Source organism: Sabethes cyaneus, chromosome 3 (assembly GCF_943734655.1).
Source record: "Sabethes cyaneus chromosome 3, idSabCyanKW18_F2, whole genome shotgun sequence".
In the NCBI taxonomy this organism is placed as follows: Eukaryota; Metazoa; Arthropoda; class Insecta; order Diptera; family Culicidae; genus Sabethes; species Sabethes cyaneus.
Genome location: NC_071355.1, coordinates 180,828,338 through 180,841,096, shown reverse-complemented (window position 1 = coordinate 180,841,096; position 12,759 = coordinate 180,828,338). Strand labels below are relative to the sequence as shown.

At 37.6% G+C, this 12,759-nt stretch overlaps 1 protein-coding gene across 1 annotated transcript; it reads right to left on the bottom strand.

The window, feature by feature from the left end:
- Positions 1-1,408: 1,408 nt before the first annotated feature.
- On the bottom strand, positions 1,409-5,880 carry LOC128742045 (reticulon-4-interacting protein 1 homolog, mitochondrial). Its single transcript, XM_053838229.1, has 4 exons — positions 5,578-5,880; positions 3,313-3,524; positions 2,916-3,250; positions 1,409-2,853 (listed from the first exon to the last, which is right to left on the bottom strand). Exons 1-4 carry the CDS (start codon positions 5,840-5,842, stop codon positions 2,475-2,477), a joined length of 1,191 nt encoding a protein of 396 aa, XP_053694204.1. The 5' UTR covers positions 5,843-5,880; the 3' UTR covers positions 1,409-2,474.
- Positions 5,881-12,759: the final 6,879 nt, after the last annotated feature.

Here is a 12,759-nt window from a genome sequence, read left to right as displayed (position 1 = left end):
TTTGAATTTCCATCAGTGCATCTAATATCCAATAATTAATTTAACTTTTTCCATATCCATGATATCCATGTGTATTATTTAAACTTGTTACGGCGAAAGTTTTAATCGTACAGTAGGAGGTGCTTGATGAGCTAAAACGAAACAAATAATTAAAATAACATATTAGACTTACCTGCTACCAAGACCGGGTGGCTCAGCCGTCTGCGCAAAATCTTAGTTTTGAGGTCTGGCATCTGGGAACCACGCAGCATCGCACCCCTTAGCCCAACTACTCAATCGAGTATTACCGGGTATGGCCGCGTGGAGGCGCTAGGTAGGAGTTTGGGCTGGCAAAAGCTATATTGGTCGCTTTCTCGTTTGCCTTCCCCATTTCATATCCAGTAGTCTAAAATGCAACGTTTTGAATGCAAAAAAAATCAATTTGATTTGCCTTTTTCGTTATCGAGAAAAAAATATTTGAAATAAGGCAAAAAATATGGTGTAAAAGGAACTATGCTCCCTTAAGGAAGGGTCAGAATACAGAGTATTATATGAGTAGAAGACTGGAGCATGAAGTGAGTAGGTAACCGTATCTACTTCTCTAATAATCTAAGATATTAGCGTTGATAGGAGGAAATGCTTATCAACTAAGGGACTATATTGGCTCGCTTCATTGTGCCAAAATTTTTATTTTCAGGTACAATAAAATCAAGTTTGTCACGAGGCTTTCAGGCCACGTTAAATCTTGCATGAGCATAATATTTTTTTTATATAAATTAACAAACTTTTTGGATAATTTATCATTAAAATCTTAAAATAGTTAAAATAAATGTTATAGGACAAGAGTGAATAGAATCATCACGATATGGGAAATGAATGATGCGCGGTAGAAAGGTTAAAATAGTAATGCGCTTATTAAAAAAAATCAAGAGAGCGAGGGACAGAAGTCAGACTCGGACAAAAAAGGAGACGACTGAATACGATGACTATGACATGACAATTTACCGGCATAAATCTCGAGCTTGATTCAGGCAACTTAAGTCCTCGTGGTCCGAGGAACGGTGTTCAATTGACCCACTCAGGTTAGTTCGGCCGGCTTATTTTGCATGGTTAGTTCGTGAGTCGGGCCGAGAACCAATCAGCAATACGCTGCAGCCCAACAACTTGCACAAAAAGATAATTATTATTATTGTAAAATTGCTGCAAGGCACAATAACGACTTCTTTTAAACTACAGGAACTACCAATACCAATCTTCTAGAACGCCTATTGACTATTTACCAGCGAGCTGGAAAATAAAGCTGCCACATCAAAAGAACTTTGTCGTATTCAAAAGCCCACGACGGAGTGGACGGTCTAATTATATGGAAACAACAATGAACAATTTCTCAATTAATAGACACATAGAATGGATTTTACGAATTATTTTATTAAAGGCGGACCGTAAGAAACCAAAAAAGCCTGTTCTATTTTATCGAGTAGCATGACAAAGAAAAGTTATTCGTATTATTTTCATATAACTAACTAGCTAATACTTCTAAAATCACTGCATAAACTAATTGGGGCGTTATTTTTGAAGATACAGGTTTGTTTTGCACATTTTAAAGTAAGTAAGCTTTATATCATATCATGTACATAAATTTAACTGATACTCATTCTAGTTTATTATAAAAGATATTGCTTCAAATGTACATTCTAATATTTACAACGACTTTCCGGCTTTAAAACATTGAAAATAATAAGAATTGCAGGACAATGGTAAACTGAATCAATTATTGTTTGTTATTGGGTAAACATAAACGAAAGGTGTAATGTGAATTTTCCGTTTTGATCTGGTTTGTTCAATTTTTTTTCACTTCCAACTAAAATGAAACTCTGACAGCACGACTAGCTTTTCCATCAAATGTTATATAATATGTTCGCTCGTTGTGAACTGTTTTGATCGACAATGTTCAAAGATTGGTTTCTCTGTTAACCTCTGGTTGAGCTTTGAGAGCAATAGATTGTATAGAAAGTGATAACGAAGGGAATATTTTATATTTAGTTCAAAGTGACTTTTAGTTGTCTATATAGCAATGCAGGAGAAAATTTTAATCAGCTGATAATGCACTCTGATCAGAGATGGTACTGACGTCAGGAACGATCAGGTCACCGTGTATGTTTAGTAAAAAAGACGTAGGAAGGTTTATTTTACTATTAAACAGAGGAAAAATTTTACTCTTACAACCTAACGCGCTCAAAAATATCTTTTTCGGCTATTTAACCTAAATCAGTCACAGTTTCTTTCTTGGATTTATTCGAACGGTACAATTTGCATAAATTAACTGTGGGTTATATTTATAAAAGAAAGCTGAAGTTGCTCTGTTGCATCATATGTACAGTGATACACTTGTTTTTACACGTGATCTATCACTAGAAAGAACATGTAATGTATGTATATATTCAAAACAGATCAGGCACAAATTCGCTTCGACATAATGTTACTCCGCTTTTGATTCAGCTGTAATCTATCACAATTTTGCCTCGCAGATGTTTGGCTTCGACACGCGCGTAAGCATCGATTGCTTGCTCGAATGAATATACTTTTTCAATGATGGGCAGCAGTTTGCCTTTTTCGACTAGCTTCTGGAAATAGGCAATGGCTTGCGGAGCAGGTACAAAGTAACCCCACTTTACCAGTCCTTTCTGGGCGCTTACGGAAGCAACATTGTTACGTATAATACTGAGTGCATTTTGATACATTCCTGTTGCAAAACCATTATCATCAATATTTTTAAGTACGGGTGAGTTGAATGTGATGTATTGGTCAAAATTCCAGGGAACAATCGAAGCATATTCGGTACCTTTATTAGCACAGTCCAGCACAACATCGAATCTACAATTAGACAGGAAAGCTTTGATGTTAAATTGCAAATAATATAGAACTGATATTTATACCTTCCAGCACTTGCCAAGACTTGGACATGATCTGGTTCATTATAATCGAATGTGTAGTTAGCACCTAGGTTTTGAACCATTTCTATGGCATCGGAGGAACAGGTAGCGAATACTTCAGCCCCTTCGGCCACTAACATTTGAACAGCTATTGTGCCAACACCACCTGAAGCACCTAGCACTAATATTTTTTTTCCAAGACCACCTCCCACCGGCGAAATGGCACCAAGGAGACCACCTAAGTGTCCAGTGATGTACAACCCAGACCATGCAGTAAGACCGGCATATAATATGGCACTGGCGTCAATTTTGTTAAGGCAGGAAGGTTTTTTGGAAAGCTAAATGAAATGATATGGACGTTTATCTAAATTCACCCTGCTTAAATCAAAGGTTAACTTACACAGTACCGATCAACCACGACGTAGTCGGCATGGCATCCCTGTTGATGCAAAGGAACCACACCCCACACTTCATCACCAACCTCCAAATCTCGACTAGATACGCCCAAACCTTTCTGTACGATTTCTCCACAAAAGTCGCGCCCAAGCGTTAAGGGAAACTCGATGCCACTCTTGCAGCGCATAGCATTTATAACGGACGATCCGTAACCCTCTGGAATTGGTGGATAAAAAATGTGTCGAGAATTTTGATGCATGTATCCTAAGCGAATTGAGATAGACATCTTTGTAATGCCTGAAAACTTATTGTAAATCTGGGAACCGATTTGGAAGCCTTGCTCCTCCGAATGCTCCTAATGTAAGACCGAAAAATCTACATGTAGTGTAACGGGACACAGCACCTATATTTCTTATAGAACGGCGAATGTACCTTTTAAATCGACCGATTTCGGAAATAACAAAGATAGGTAATAATATCCGTTGAATATCTTGAACCGAACGAGGGAGCCACCAACTTGTTTTTACCGTAAAACTGGTTCTTGTGTGCACAATATCACAATTGGTCGGTGTTAAGTCAGACCGGACTAAGTCGCAACATTTAAATAAATGAGTTAATGACAGAAAACGATCAAGAACTTTCTAAGCTGCTTTAACCAAATTAGATTAATATTGCAAACAACCAGAGTTATGAGATGATTTCAAACTATTAATAGCTACAAACCATACAGAGCAGCAAACTTTGAACGCGTTTTTCTCGAAATTAAGATTTTGTCCCTTGGTTCGGTCTGTCCAATACATTTTAGTTAGTTGTACTGGCAAGAAGGGGTGCTGAATTTAAGCCGTGGCAAATCGAAAGGATATAGGGTAAAGAACTAGTTTTAAGCAGTCTAAGCGGGTCACTGATTGTTTTACCTTATTACAAGCGATGGGTTGACTAAGTGGGGGATATCAGCATACCAATCTTCTTGCTATCTTTAGTTCTTCAAGCTGTTACCATTGGAAGACACTATTGTTGAGCTAAACTTTTGATTTTTCGCTTTAAAAGTTGGAGCGGTGGAACTAATTTTGAACACACCGAACCCATTTTCACCCGCAAGGTGCTGTTTTCAGCAATCCTGAAATATGAATTTTTTTACGTCCCGTTAAAAAATCCCTCGAACTTTTCCCCCTATTCAGTAAGTTCGCGTTCCTATCCGCGACCTACTAATCGGCATCTGATGCGTAATCGGCATAGCGTATCGGCATATGCGTAAAATGCCATCTGTCTAAATTGTTTATCGGGGCATACACTCACCGCACCGTTCGGCAAACGGTATTCGTCGTCTCTTTTATTCTCTGGTGTTCTTATGGGAAACTGCGTGTTTGACGTCTCACTCGCTGTTCATAAGGATGGTGGGAGAACAAAAGAGGCAAACATAGAAGTGCACACGATCTAACTTTAGAACAGTGTTGTCAAAGCAAATAACATTGAAACACATCGTCTCTTCATTAAATCACTGAGAAAATCTTCGAAAATTATTGAAAAAGCTGTCTTTTGTGTTGTTTTTAATAAAGAAAAATTAATTATGAACATACATTTCGCTTAAAAGTATTGAACCACGTTTTCACCATAGGAGGTTTCAGTTAATTTCAAACTTAAAATTCTTATTTCCAGAACCGAAACAGTATCTTGGCAACACGATAGTTCATCAGTTGTGCTGCAGCTGCTGCTACTGATGAACAGGTTCCATCAATTCAGAATTTGTTTTCAGTTTTGTTAGAAAATAATAAAACTTTCGGCTAGTGACAAAGCCTTAGATAATAGAAAAAAAGAGACTGAATAATATGGTATGCGACAATTGAGTGCTTGACTTTCAGAGTGGTTGTAATCAGTGCTGAAAATTTGATGAATTCGTTAGTAGCGAGGTGGCGATTGCTGAAGAGCAGCTGAAAAATGTACGTTTTTGGACAACAATTTTTAATTCATCATATTTCTTGTCGGAAACCCAGTAAATTGTGTTTGTGTGAATCAAATGTATGGTTAAGTGATTTGTGAAGATGATCCTATCAAAAGATTTTGAAAATATGAATAAAAAAGTGCATTTTCGGATCATTTATGTTCAACTGATTAAAATAGGTAACACTGCTTAACTCGTTCCTTACCCTATTACCAGTAGTAGATATTGCCACTAGCAACCTAAACCCGAAATATGGACAAATTGTAATTGTTTATAAGCTTCTACGAGACCCAAGACATTCAGGAATTTACCTAACGCCAAGATACTCACTTATCATAGCAACGTCGATGGGATTGACGGATGCGGCCGTAACTTTGACTAGAAGTTGGTTCGGGGACGTCAAAACGGGCATTTTTACATTTTCGCTGTACTCAACCTCGTCCAGACTGCCGTACGAATGTATTTGCCATCCGCACATCTTGCTTATCGGTCGCACCTTTCTGCTGCAGGACGCTACTCCTCCGGAGCCGGAAGACAGCAAACGGCAACCAAACAGCTGTACGACCACGGAACGGAAATAACTTGAGGAATACATTATTATTTTCACTTCAGAAACCCGTGTCCGATTTTTTTTTGCTTGACGTGCAGACAAGGTAAACAAGTGCCGGAACCAAGGGGTTTCCAGTTAGGTGTACAAAATATGGTAATCAGAGATTACATTTATAAATTAATAAATATTGCGCTCTTCACACTCAATTGGACTGCACAGTTATAAAGTGCAACTTTCAAAACTGTGATGAAAAGTGTGCTACTGATAATATCGCTAGTAGTCTTATATCGATAATACCATCAAGCTTTATCGTCACAGAAGAATATCGAAAATTGGAGGGTTTAAAGTGAAATCTTCTTCTTGTCTTGTTATTATTTTAACATTTTTGTTCTATTTCTTACGTATTTTTGCTTATACTGTCATATTATCGTTATTAATTATTAACGATAAGAAAACTTTATCAATAATCGTTATAGATTTTGATCGGCATTTCCCATCATTACAACTCTCACATCTGAAGTGACATTTGATTTGGCAGTACCAGTTGTATAGACCAAATCAAGGTGACGTCATCTGGCAGATACTGGCGCCCTTGTTTACAAACAGACCGCAGAGTCCAAAAAAGTTTCAACCGTTTAAACGGCAAGTTTGTTATTTAAACCAAGTTTAAACAGCATTAGGACTAAATTTAAAAGCCATCATGCCTGTAAAATGTTAAAACACACGCTACAACCGCTATAAACGGAAAGGAAAGTTTTCCAAAATGTAAACAAGGGCGCCAGTATCTGTCAATTGACGGTATGATGATTTGGTCTATAGGAAAAGCAAATAGAATAATTTTTCATTTATTTCATATATGCTGCATATTTGTTCAAGTTATGAATTATGTATTTGGAAACTATTTTTATATTATTCTTAGCGCCGATAACAACTCTATGTAAGCATTAGAATTCAGATAGGAATCAACCAAGATTTATGGGCTCACCAACAAATGTGTGACTGAACAAGTGTGTTCAAAATCCAACTTTCAATGCAAACAGCAATAGATAGAATCTAGGATAGAATAAACAAAAGGGTGCATGTTGCAATTTCAAACAAAACGTGTGGTACTTGTAAATAGCGTTTTTATTTTTGTTTAGGATGAAGGACTGTGCCAAGGTGAGTTAACATAGGTGATCAGACGTAACACTTCCAACAAATTTGCTAATGCTATAAATTTACTTGTATATTATCGTACAACAGCGCCAGCGTAGGCGAGCGGCGTTCTCGCGTAGCGACTGTTGTTTGAGTTTTGGTTTAAGCGAAAATTTAAAATGATCGTTTTTATTGACGATGGAATAAGGCTTCAGTGTTACGTCTGTTAGTCTGTGCTTAAACGTTATATTTCAAGTGCCAGTATAGTACGCAATAATCCAGCTTTCCATGAGCGATAATGGCGGCTATTGAGCACAAGTGGGCACAATCTTTTGTCATTCATTGCAGGAGCGTCGAGCACAGAGAACAGATTAACAGGCTCGAAGGAATAAGTAATCGATTTTTTGTGTGTAAAATCTGTCGATAGCGCCCTCCAGAAATAGTTTCACAGAGAACAGATTAACAGGCTCGAAGGAAGCAATCGATTTTTTGTGTGCAAAATCTGTCGGTGGCGCCCTCCAGAAATAGTTTGCCAAACGCATCAAAAAATATCCACGTACCTTTATCAAAATTTCTTTGTGCTGGAGTTACATATAGCAGCGATGGCAGCGACATCAAGATTTAGTTTACCACTTACTGCTCGAGGCGTGCTCTATTGAAGGATTACTCGTAGATTACATAAAAACCCAAGTAAAAACTACAGACGGTAGATAATCTACAGACGCGCAAAGAGCGTGGCATAAAACACCAATCGAACCGTCAAATCGAGACACCAAATGAGCAAAGTAAACAAACTTGTGTTTCGTATAGGCAGGGAAGACTAAGTTTTGTAATCTACCTGAAATATTAAAACTTTAACTATTGATTTACTAACAACATATGGATTAGTTACACTCGATATATCATATAATGCTTTGAAAAATTCAATTGGCTTGTTCAATTTGCAAAATATGCGTCGTAATTCGCGAAGTTCCATGGAACATACCTCACGATTCACGCAACTTACTGCTGATTATAGGGAGATTGATCCAATTCTGACTGGTTGCCAAAACTGTTTAAATAAAATAAACAAAAAAAAGTGTTGCCGAATTGGTAATTTTTCTCTTTGCGCGTCTGTAGATTATCTACCGTCTGTAGTAAAAACCTTTACACACTTTTTGTCAATTACCAGGTAGTATGTTCTCTGTGCGTCGAGTTCGCCCCTTGGTTCGCCCTGATGGAGTTAGGCCCCGTACAGAGTAAACGCGAATGCGACGCGACACGACTGCGCTCTCATGTTGCTAAATGCACAGTGCTGCTTCGAGCGAAAAAGGGCTCCGCGTATAACTACAGTAAGAAATGTCGCGTCGCGTCGCATGTCGCTTGCACTCTGGCGGTACCCTTACGCAAGTAACCAAGAGTTCGAATAATGGTGCCTAACGAGGGTTAAACAGCTTTATGTATATTAATCTTTAACTTGCTAAGCAGCGTTACCTAAAAGTGGTAATTGGGTCCTAAAGCCCTATGTCGTTTTTAGCTTGAATCGATGAGGTTAGGGTTAGGAACACATATTTTGATATTCAATTTTATATTTTTAGGCTATTGCCGTTAAAAACCTTTTTTTTTAATTTTGTAAAATTTTGAACAAAAAATAAACATTTGGGCAACCTTATATAGACAAACTATAGTTGAGCATGGTTGTGTCAAGCGATGTCTAGACAACACGAATTATAAAAAGAAACCATAGTATGTCTTGAAATGTCACGGAAAACTTTTTGTTTACCTTCACGTTCATGTGATAGTGTGTCAAAAAGTCAAAGTTGCAAAAAGTCAGTTTTCGGATGCAACACCCGCCATCGAGATGCGACCGTGTTTGGTTAGAAACGCACAGAAATTTTTGGTCAGCCGTTCGCCCTACTACTGATGCACGTCGGAGTAGCAGAACATACCAATCTGATTGATTATACGGTGTCAGTTTCGACTGGCGTTTTTTTCATACTGTTCTGCGGGGTCGATTGTACCGAGATTATACTGTTGGCCATCAGTTTGACATCGCTTAGTCGTTCTTAGCGCAAACTAGATTTGGACAAAGTCTAGCACCGTGAATCGATGGATTGGAATACATTGCCCGAATCAAAACTTATCCGATAACTAGTACAAATTTGATGTTCCACTTCCTCACGACCACAAAAACGCAGACAAGCACAAGAGACAACTGCGAAGCTGTAACTGTCAAAACGATCTAATGTCAAACCAGAGTTGCCAGTGACAAAAAGTTATCATTGTTGCCAGAAACGTGTTATTTTCGTTATGTCAAGGAAGATCTCTAATGTCAAGGGAGAGTAAATTACAATATTTTTGTTTTTTAATTTTTTAATGCTCTGCATCTTTTTAAAAAAGAAAAAACTGTACTCTGGTAGTCATAATGGGGAGCTTTATCGTTCCTTCTAAAAAAATCATCTTTTAATCACAAATTTTAGGACCCAATTAACCGAACTTTCAAGCTGTCTGGGGTTCACTGCATAGAACGCTAAGCAGCTTCGAAATAAACTGTCAAAAACTAAAATTTAGCAGCACTTCTCGCGTCACTTTTCATTTCGTCCAATGTAACAATTGTAAACAAATCCGGTTTATCACAACAAATTATTGCTCTTTTTAAACTCTATGTTATACAAAAACACCTGCCCAAATAGAATTATTTTGAGGTGAAAAAATTAGCATTATCAAAATGTCCAATGTGCACATTCGAATTACGAATGACTGACTGTTACTTCGGTCGTTCTCATGTGATGTCCAAAGTGCAAAAAAAAATCAAAACAAACCCAATCTGTACATTGGACGTTTAGCAAGTGAAAGTTTTTTTCGCATTATTTATGCATTTTAAGTGAAACAATCGGTCTAATATTGAAAAATAACCTCGAAAATAGCGTAGCACGGCAACGCACGTATTTTACGGTGATCTCGCTTAATTTATGTGCAAGAGCCTGGAAAAATAAAACCGTCCAAAGTACAGCATGAGATGGTAAACAGTCCAATGTAACTTTTTCCATAATAAACCAAAACTGCTTAGTTTTAATTAGATTTTTAAAATCTCCGTTAAATATTGAATGTTATTATTCATCAACCACGTTGAGTGAATGACTGAAAATTATTTCATTTTGAAACAATTTAAAGTTCAATTCGAAGAACTTCGATCTCGTTTTTCTCAATATGGTGGAATTGTTACATTGGACGAAATCAAAAGTGACGCGAGACTTCTATGTTCTATTTTTATACTTCTACCTAACTTCTATATTCGTTGCATTTGCCTGCTGTTGGGTTTAAACCCGGGTGTTCCGCGTTGTAAACCTATCCCGATCCACTGCGTCACCTTTGTCGTATACAAGCGATGTGAATCTTTCTAATGAGTTGTTCTTAAGTAAAAGTTCGTTTTAGAACTTGCAGCAGCTTTATGTAGCGCGAGTTAATTATAGAACATAAAGTTTGGAGCCAGGCAGTTAACTAGTAGTGAGATACCGACAGCATATGCTACACAACACAATACAATAATGATGAGCATTGCATTCTAATTTATATTTATAATTAGAAATGTGCGAGGATTGAATTTATTCGAGTGAAATAAAAATAATTAATCTCAAATAGTTGTAGGTTCTGTAGGTTCAAAAAAGCAGCACGCAGAACTTGTTAGCAACTAAAGTTACTTCAGAGCTTCATGTAGCATCCTAATAGCTTTGAAGTATCTATGAAGTACTCACAGCACTTCTTAAAGCATTTAGTTCCACCTATACTTGATATACACTACTAATCAGCAAGAAAGTTCCACGGAACTGAATTTGAACTAATTGTGAACTTTCGAGTTCGCGTGTCAAGTAATATTCGAACTTCTGGTTGCTTGGGTAGGCTGTGAACCATTTCACGAAATTTTTAACTTTTTGGTTAAAATTTGACAGTACGATGGTTTTTCGAAAATAACCCTGCTCGGGAGCATAGTTAGTTTTAACCAAGTTCTAAGAGCCAATGAGATATGCCACAGGTGAGGAAAGAGCTTCGATGTGTTTCACTGATTTTTCCTGAGATAAATTATTGCTCCTATTTGATAGATAAAATTTTTCTCATATCATTTCGGGTTGAATAAACAAATTTGTTATATGTTAAACATCCATACATTGGTGAAAAAAATTCAAGGAAAAATCAGTGAAACACATCGAAGCTTTTTCCTCACCTCATATCTCATTGGCTCTCAGAAGCGAACCATCGAACTGTCAAAACTAACCATGCTCCCGAGCAGGGTTATTTTCGAAAAATCATCGAACTGTCAGACAAAAAACTAAAAATTTCGCGAAATGGTTCACAGCCTTACAATAGAAACATCCATGATTGTTTGTTGTTCGAGTGTAAAAATGTAAACGTTCTTTAATTTTGCAGGTCAACTGAAGAGGAACATAATTGAACAGATAAGAATCTTCATGGATTGTGGCTTCGCAATTTTCGTAAACTTGACCAAATGCGTAACGGAAAGTTCCTTATCAAACCGAGATGCTGTTCGAGTGCAAATTTGGCAACGGCTCGACCAATATGATGTTAATGTTTACCCACGGGGTAAATCACTTCCTGCATAAATATTCAATATGTGATATTGTCAATTGCAAGGAAAATTGTACCATCCAAAGTGCGATATCGCTCATAAAAGTGCTATTTTGCATTAAATCGTTTCGGTATCTTCGGCGCACTTTTTCGTTATCTTCCAAGCAATAAGAGCGCCAAAGATACCGATACGATTTAATGCAAAATAGCACTTTTATGAGCGATTTCGCACTTTGGATGGTACAATTTTCCTTGCAATTGACAATAAATATTGATAAATATATTTACTATTTTAAATGTGTCCACCACATCATAACAACTCTTGCCACATACTGTAATGGGATTTGACAGCTCAAGATCGTATGAAAAAGGTGGAAACTTTCGTAAAATATTCATCAATACCGGTAAATATATTTAGCACCCGGGTAAAAGTATGTAAATATGCATAAATATGTTTAATATATTATCAATTTCCCACCCTTTCGCACGCGATGAATTATAACCGTCGCGGGCGAAACCGTCGCCAGAATCGTCGCGGGGCAAATATCGTTTATTTTGTCAAGTAAATCATTAGCTTACGTGCTAGACAAGCATAATATATATTGTTGTTGCAGTTGAAAATCGTAATAATCGACTCGCGACATTCGGTTTTATTCTTGTTCTGTGTGTCGCAACCACGTCGCACGTGGTGCGCTGTATAGCGCACCAATGTGCGATCACAGCGCACCACATGCGACACACAGAACAAGAATAAAACCGAATGTCGCACGTCGATTATTATACGGTTCTCAACTGCAACAACAATACTTATAACTTACATACAGTCAAGCAGATCCTTTCTGCGACGATTTCAAGCTATCAAAAAAGTGAGCAGCGCGTTTTGTTACCAAAGAAACGGCAATAACTGCTATCGAAATCCCAGAAATCAAAGAGGCGTCAAACGGTGGTGGGTTGAACGCACCGATTGAATACGGGACTCTCGGTCCTCCCCCTTGATGCCATTCTTGTTTTCAGATCAAACAAAAATGTGACAGTCTTCCTGCCAACACTTCTATACGCCAAGTTAAAATTTAGCTTTCATGTTGCGTCTGTTGCGTTTCGTTGCGTTCCTTAAGCTTGCGGCTGTCAAAGCGAATGTTGTTTTGCATATCTTACCCGGCAGAGGAAACGAGATGCAATGATTAGCATCAGAAATGTCCCAAACCAACCTCAGCAACAGTAGTAGTAATAGTAGTGGTAGCAGTAGTAGAAATCAAGAAAGCATA